Here is an 8,940-nt window from a genome sequence, read left to right on the forward strand (position 1 = left end):
CCCTACATCTGAGATTAGAGGATCAGTGATATCGACACGATGGCTATGTCACCAGTTCTCTCATCCACCAGTTGATTTAGATGATACCACATTAAAGCGGTATGCACGAGCTTTCATATTAGGACTCATAGGTTCAGCACTATTTACAGACAAGAAAGGTACCCACATCCATATGTGTTATCTCCCACTGCTTAGAGACTTGACTCAGACATCTATGTATAGTTGGGGCAGTGCAGTATTAGCACACCTATATAGGGAGTTGTGTCGAGCGAGTTTGGATGGTGCCACCGATATTGCTGGATATGTCAAACTATTACAGGTATAATTAATTATTCACATTAAATTAAAATTTCTAGTTGCTTTAAGTTTATAATTTAAGTAAAATTTTAATGTTACATTTTTTTCCAGTTGTGGTTTTGGGAGAGACTCCACGTAGATCACCCCGATATTGGTCGACCACCAGCCCCTCCAGCAGCCCAGCATTTAGAGCATGATGCAGCCGATGATTTACCAGCTAAGCAGTTGACCAAGGATTACAGGATAAAGCATTATTACACGAGGGTTTACCAGCTGATCCGTTAGGATGTAGGTGGAGAGTACCTTTATCATGGGCTCAAAACCCATCACGTGTGTTGACATTTTATCAAGACCAGTTAGATGCACAAACCCATGACCAGGTACATATAAGATGTAATGTGCTATTGTTAACCATATAAACTTGTACTCAGTATTAATGTCAAATGTTGATTTTAACAGGTTTTATGGGAGCCTTACATGGGAGACTTAGTTGCCCCTCTTCCGACAATATCTCTAGCAGACCAAGAGATTTGGCGGACAATGTCACCTCTTATTTGCTTTAACATTGTCGAGTGGCATCAACCGGAGCGAGTGCTGCGACAGTTTGGCCTTCAACAAGGGATACCTCCATCTTGTTCCATAGACCTAGACCTCTATTCCGTGGATAGGCGAGGACGACATAACTATGATTGGGGAGCATTCCATGCACAGTATATTACCTTATGGGGTAGTCATGAGGAGCGTATTGTGACGGCACCACCTATGGTGGGTGTTATGCAGTTTCATGATCCATATATGGAGTGGTACCGACATATTACACGACGTTTGATCACACCCCCTCTCCATAGAGATCAGATGAGATATCATAGTACAACAGCAACTAGTCAGTTATTGGTAAGATTTTTTAATTTATAAATGGTTCATTAAATTATAATTAATTAAAAATCATTTTTGTTTGTTTAACTTTTTTTTTTTTTTTTTTTTTTAGATCACTGGTATGGTTGAGATTGCTAGTCGATCTGCTGGGCCTACTTCAAGTGCATTAGGCGACATTTATCGAATTGCTATTGATATTTTGCATGTTATTGGAGAGGAACATCGCATACATTCACTCCGTTAGTCGCCTACATCATCATACTCATCCATGAGCCCACCTGTGTTAGCCACTACAATTAGGATGCAGCCTATTCGAGGCTGAGGGAGTGGTAGTAGACGAGATGATGGGCGAGTTGGTCGACAACCTCGACGATCTATGCATCCACCTGAGACCATGTTAGTACCATCTACATCATCTACCCCATTTGCACCTAAGGCTTCCACACTTCCCCCTTCATCCCTACCATCACCTTCACCTAGACCTTCTCCCTTAGGGCATGTCGTATCAGATACCACTCTACCATCACCTGTATTTCCTACCACAGAGGCCACTGAACCTGATGTCATTATACCAGAGACTACCCCACTATCTACTAGTCTACCATCACCTCTACCTTCTCTCAAGGAGACCACTACACCACATGTCACCTCACCATTATCACTTATATCTCCTCTACTCGAGCCCACTATACCAGATGTTATTGCACCAGCTACCATTACAGCAGATGTCATGCTTCCATCTCCTATATCACCTCTTCTAGATGCTACCATATCAGATATCACTGTACCTGAGATCGCCCCACCATCTACCACTTTACCATCACCTACACATCTTCCCATAGATATTACCATGCATCATACCCTTACACATGTTACACAGTTAGATGTATGTCCACCTAGGAGACGTCGTGGTCCACGTAGATGTCGAGTCTTGCCTCCATCAGCTCCATCTCAACCTATACATACTGAGACATGGCAGATTGCACAGATAGATTCCACAGAGATGTCTCTTTATCATAGGCGTCCGTAGAGAAAGAGAACCCCATCATGTGGCACTCATTGAGGACTGTTTTTTAGTTTTTGTGTTTATTTTCATTTGCATTATATTATTAACTTTTTTTTTATTATGAACAAATTATTATATATTTAAATGAAAATATGATAAATTTTAAACTTAAATTGAACTTATATATATATACCACTTACATATAGCAATCTGACAATCTAAAAAATTGGTTTTAGGTTTAAATTTAAACTAATTATATTTATAACTAATTAGTTACAACAACAATATATTAATATAGAAAAAATAATGTATTAAAAAAAATTTACAATCTAAACGTCCAATCAAAATAATTTTTAAAAAATTGAACATTCACATGATTTAAAATTTGAACTTAAAAAATTGGTTTTAGGTTTAAATTTAAAGTTATGATCACCAACTACTATTTTGACTTTTAAAAATAAAAAATAAAAAATCATGATTACCAATTACAATTTTGTGATGTAAATACCCACATGAATAAGACGTGCATCACATTGAAAATTACTTTGAGAATAAAATTATTTTATGAATTTTCTATTTTAAAGAAATCATTTTTGCCCAAAACTCTCATTAGTATCCAATAAGAAACATTTTTCTTATTATCAATGAATTTACAAAAATATTCCAAAAGCATTTTCATCTATTTACCAAAACAATTAAACGAAATAGTGAATTAATTGGAAAAACAAAGGTATTTTCTTTCTACAATTCTATATTTTAAGAAGTGGAAAAACAAATTCTTTTAGGTTGGCATTTTAAGTTTAACATTTTAAGCCTTTCCATTCCATTTTGATCCCATTTTGAAAGGAGAAAAATGGAAAAAAAAAAAATATTTTTGTTGTATTTAAGTAATTTTCCAATTATTTACCCACGTGAAGTCATATTATATTTTGTACAAGTGCATAATTGCCTTTAATTTTTGCACAAATTTACAAAATAATATAATATTCTTCATTATGATGATATAAAATAGTATATTTATAACTAATTATATTTATATTGAGTGTAGTGCCAAATATTTTAATAAAATTATCAAAATATATTTTTATATCAAATTAAAGACATCAATTATTTAATTTCATATATTACTATTCTTTAAATAATGAGATCAATTAAAGTTAAATATTTTTATTACACCACTTACATATTTTTAATCAATATAAAATCAAAATAATATAATATTTTATTTTAAAAAATTAAAATTATATATATATATATATATATATATATATATATAAAATTAAAGTTAAAGTCGTAGTCACCAACTATGGTTTTAAACTTAAAGTTAAAACCGTTGTTGGTGACTACGGTTTTGACTGTTTTTAAAAAGTAAAACCGTAGTTACCAATTACGGTTTTATGACATGACAATTTATGTGGCGCAAACACATTAGATTAGGCATTATTTTAGAAATGGGGGTACTTCATGGATTTTTTTTTTAAAACATAGTATTTTGGGTCAAAGCTCTACTTGGCACACCACACGTTTTCTACTGTAACAGGGGGCTTTTTTAACTTTTATGGCCATTTTAAAAAATAATTCTTAAAAAATGGTACTTTTCAAAATAATTCTTAAAATATGGTATTTTGAAAAATAATTCCAAATCTACGGCACTTTTTGCCACTTTGAAATGTGTTTCTTGAAGAGACACCTTCTATATTTTTCATATCAACCATAAATGTTAAAAAAAAAATTGAATTTACACTAAAAGTGTCTCTTGAAGAGACACATTCCATAATTTTTATATCAATAACACACATTAAAAAAATTTAAATTTACATTAAAAGTGTCTCTTCAAGAGACACCTTTTATAATTCTACAAAATCAAATTTATATTAAAAGTGTCTTTTAAATAGACATTTTTCATAGTTTTCATATCAGTTTCATAATAAAAAAAAATTGAATTTATACTAAAGATGTCTTCTTAAGACACACTTTCTATAATTTCACAAAATTAATTTTATATTAAAATGTCTCTTTGAAGAGACACCTTCAACAATTCTTGTATTAATCATCCATTAAAATAATTGAATTTATACTAAAAATGTATTTTCAAAAGACACATTTTACAATTTCATAAAATTAAATTTATATTCAAAGGTTTTCCTTCAAGTGACACTTTTAGTATAAATTTAACTTTTTTGATAGGTGACTAATATAAAAATTGTGGAAAGTGTTTCTTCAAAAGACACATTTAGTGTAAATTCAATTTTGTGGAATTATATAAACTCCTTTAATGTAAATTCAATTTTTTTCAGTGTGACTGATATGAAAATTATCAAAGATGTCTCTTATAGAGACACCTTTAATATTAATTTGATTTTATGGTATTATGGAAATGATGTTTCTTTAGTATAAATTCAATTTTTTTTAAAGTATATGACTAATAAAAAAATTATAAAAAAGCGTCTTTTGAAAAGACACCTTTAACATAAATTCAATTTTATGGAATTATGAAAAGTGTCTCTTCAAGAGACATCTTTAATGTAAATTCAATTTTTTTTTAACATTTATGGTTGATATGAAAAATATAGAAGATGTTTCTTTAAAAAACACCTTTCAAAGTGGCAAAAAGTGTTGTAGATTTGGAATTATTTTTCAAATTACCATATATTAAGAATTATTTTGAAAAGTACCATTGTTTAGGAATTATTTTTTAAAATAGGCGTAAAAGTTAAAAAAAGCCCCCGTAACAGGCTACCAGCTGAGCTGCCCACAAAAGGCTTTCAAGGCCCAACACTTCCTGCTACGGTACTTCCAGAAAAAGGGGAAAAAGAGAAGATGTAGAAGGTGTGTTATATTAATGTATCATAACTGTTTGTAGATATAACATTGTCTTTGGGTTCAATCACGTGATTTGAAAAAGAGGGAGGTTCCACGAAATCAAGAAGGGGTCTAGCCGGTGGCCCACTGTTCAAATATTCAATCAAAATATCAGAAGCGGTTGAGGGTGTATAAGCAAGGATTGGCCAGGATTCTGAAATGCCGTGAGACTAGTCATATATCTTCTTTTATAATCTTTATACTTTTCTCCTTGTATCCATCTCTTGACTCACCCCCAAAGTCGCACAGCTGAAAAACTTGATGGACGTGGAAAAATAGTACATTTTTCAAACTATTTTCTTCAATAAATTCAATTATATGCTCATTCTCACACCTTTTATTTATATATCTTTAAAATATCTCATATTATTGGGGTGATTGTACAACCAATTTTTTTTATTTTTTTATTTTTTTATTTTAAAGTTTAAAGATTAGGTCAATAGCAGACACCTACAGGGCTACATGTGGTGAGATAAGCAGACTCTCCAATTCCCTTATTCATATACGGTACGCGAGTTCTATATATAGAAACACTAACAAACTCTCTAAACTCTAAGACCTGACACCCCTTACCGTGTGAGGTTGTATAACCTCAAATACAGACACAAAATATATGCATGACATCCTCTTTTAGAAAATCACAAAATATCTGTATAAATGTACTTTCTATTTTTTATTTTAATTTTAAAAAAAATAGTAACATTTATAAAAATAAAAAGAACTTTTAAAAGCACATTGTAAATATAATGATTTTTAAAAGTTCATGAGGTCTTAAAAAATATTTGGAAACGTAGGAATAACATATCTTTGTTTTTAAAAATATTTAAAAACTGTTGCCAAAATAATTTTTTTTTAAAATATTTCCAAACCGACCTTGAATTGTTTAGGAATGATTTTGGATTCCAATTGAGGAGTTTAGAACGACTCGTATAATGTGGAATGAGTCTTTGTTAACATAGTGTGAATTGAGAAGTCATGTTCTTGAGCTGCGTGATAAGAAAAATAGAATTGAAATTTATCCGTTTGAATTTTAATCAAATGTGTGCTGTACTAAACTCCTGGATCACCTCTAACCTCCACATTTTCTTTCTTCAAACTTGCCGGGCTTTTCATCAAACCTAATCCTTTTCTTAATCATTTCTCACTGTTGACTTATTGGGTTGCTCGAGAAGCGATAAACCAAAGGTAATATTCTAACCGACAGGTTACCAATCTTTGACTTTTCCTCAGTCAGATTCTAACACAAGCAGATGTATTGGAACAAAAGTTTTATGTCTTAGAGAGGTGTCTTCATCCCATTTTTCATTTTTTTTTGTCATAATTTTACTCAAAACAAAAGTTTTATATCTTGTCGATTTTTTTGATAAAATTTAATAATTATTAATTAATAATTTAAGTTGATTTTAAATTAAATTATATTTAAGTTATTAGCTTAAAACTTGTTATTGAATTTTTTTACTTCAAATTTAATAAAATTAACTTTAAACTGATTCTAAATCGTCAAATTAACATATTTATCATAATAAATTATAATCAAGATAAATAAAATCGAGTTATAATAGAAATTGTAGTAAAACAGATTATAGAGATAATTAAAGCATAAAAAGATAATATGAAATTATTAACATAAAAATAAATTAATTATTTTTATTTATTATTTAAAATTGTTTTTTTATTTTAAGTTATATCATGAAGTTATTTTACCAAATAGGTTTAATTTATTTAATAAATTAAATTAAATTATTAAATTATTTTAAGTTATTAAATTGATTTACGAAATATGGTATCTTAATCATATTTTTCTTTTTATTTTTTTTAATCATAATTTTACTTTACATGGGCACATCGTTGAGAAGAGAAGTGAAGGGAATGGTAAGAAATTAGAGGTAAATTACAAATTTCATTTTGACCAATGTCAATCTTAAATTTGGATTTAGTTCATAAATGACACTGTTTCAAGAAAGAAAAAAAAAGTTTGGAGAATAAATTGGGACACAAATGAAAATATAAAAATCATTTTATACTTTAAAAAATTTCTTGTAAATGTTTCAACTGCCCCCATGACTTTTGAAATGAGGCATTTTTAAGTTTGAAGATAATGGGATGGAAGAGATGGTGACAGAAATAGGGTTAGGTCATATACAGGTCACCTGGTTGGGTGGTTTCAAATTCAATGCGTAGTGGGAGTCAGAAAGTCAGGCTCTGCGATTTATTGAGACATTAACCAAAACCTGCTTCATCAGGGCTCAATTTAATGCATTGCTTCATATTTTGGCTTTGTGGGTGCATCTCTATAGAAGCCTAGAAGTTTAGAACTTGGGTATTCGTGGATATAAGCTCCCCACGACCCAAATTTATTTTTTGAATCATCCTTGGAAATTAGCTTTTGGGTATAGTTTGTAAGCTCTGCCTAGAAATAAATTTTTCTTTAAAAGTCAACTATGAAAAATTTTGTATTTATGTATGATATAGAAACTTTGGACTTATTCTTTATAGCTATCTCTTGTAGGTCGATTAATTTCTTGACTATGGATAGATCTCTTTTGCATTTGTTGGAATCAAAAGTTGAGATTTTGATAGAGAGGAATCCGATGAAAACTTCTTTCAAGGAATGGGTCAAACTTGATTATTTCCTAGGGACAATAACCAAGGGTCTTCATCTATCACTTCGATCTAGAACACACATGCTATATTACTTGTGATTTCCATAACCATACCAATAATTTAGAGAAGATTCCTCCAAGAGTATTTAGTTTTTATTTTGGATAACTCCCTATTAATTTTTTTTTATCGTATATTTTTAATATACTTAATTTTTCAATTACAAAGTATGATAAAGTGATCCTACTCAAATTAGGCTTAGATGATGTTTATTTTTTGACTAAATAGAAAAACTCAAATTCAATTTTATTATTTTGGATGATGTCAACAGATTAATTTTAACTTAATAAAAAAAATTAAATATTTTAATTTTTTTCTATTCAGTAAAAAAACAAACACCATCTTGTTATCCTCATATATATATAAAGTTATTATTATTTTTAAAAAATATTTTTCATCATTTAAATATTTTAAACAATTGAAAATAATTACTAAACAAATTTAGAAAAAAATCTACTTTCTTTAAATATATTATTTTTTATTTTAAACAATAAAAAACTATTTTAAAAAATAATTACTAAACAAATCTTTAGTTTATTCTAAACAACCATGACCAAATAAGCTTGAGATATCTTGCCCAGTCCAACTCAAATCCGACACGAAAGTTTGATTAATCCAAGACCAAAGTTGGGTGGGCTCGTTCAAAAAGCAAAGACTAGTTGAGATCAAGATGGGAAGAAATGAGGGTTGAGGCATCATATTCGTAGGATTAATTTGACATAAAACCTTGAAATGGACAAAGTTTGTTGGGGGCATTTATCAATTATCAGGTGCAGATGCTACAGCTTGGAGCTTCCATTTTGAAATGGTTGGGCGTTGAGATGTCACCTCCCCGGATAATGACCCCTCTCTCTCTACATAATTCCAAGCTTTGAAATTCTTCTCCCAGCTTTATTCTTGATTTGGATGTAGGCAGCATTTTCAATGCCCCTTCCCTATCATATCCAATTTTCCTTTTTTACTTTTTAAAATTCACTCAAAACTAAAACACGTGTTTTTATTCTAAGAAAACCACTGCATTGTTAAGAACAAATTCTCTAAAATTTATTTAAAGTTTATAAAACTGTTTTCTATTTTTAAAAAACAGTTTTTAAAAGAAGTAATGTCATGGATTTAAGTCTCTCTAAGCGGCCGTACGCCATGGTGTGCAGGCCTGAAATCTTGGTCCTTGTGGGCAATCCGTGATTTTGAAGAAGAGGATTCAGGATACTCTATATATATAATATAATATTATTTTA

General features: G+C 30.2%; 1 protein-coding gene across 1 annotated transcript; it reads left to right on the forward strand.

The window, feature by feature from the left end:
• The first annotated feature begins 533 nt into the window (after positions 1 to 533).
• On the forward strand, positions 534 to 2,258 carry LOC104879513 (serine/threonine-protein phosphatase 7 long form homolog). The gene is made up of 3 exons (XM_010652503.3): positions 534 to 677; positions 757 to 1,191; positions 1,286 to 2,258. Exons 2-3 carry the CDS (start codon positions 775 to 777, stop codon positions 1,415 to 1,417), a joined length of 549 nt encoding a protein of 182 aa, XP_010650805.1. The 5' UTR covers positions 534 to 677; positions 757 to 774; the 3' UTR covers positions 1,418 to 2,258.
• Positions 2,259 to 8,940: the final 6,682 nt, after the last annotated feature.

The sequence above is a fragment of the Vitis vinifera genome, chromosome 6 (assembly GCF_030704535.1).
Source record: "Vitis vinifera cultivar Pinot Noir 40024 chromosome 6, ASM3070453v1".
In the NCBI taxonomy this organism is placed as follows: domain Eukaryota; kingdom Viridiplantae; phylum Streptophyta; class Magnoliopsida; order Vitales; family Vitaceae; genus Vitis; species Vitis vinifera.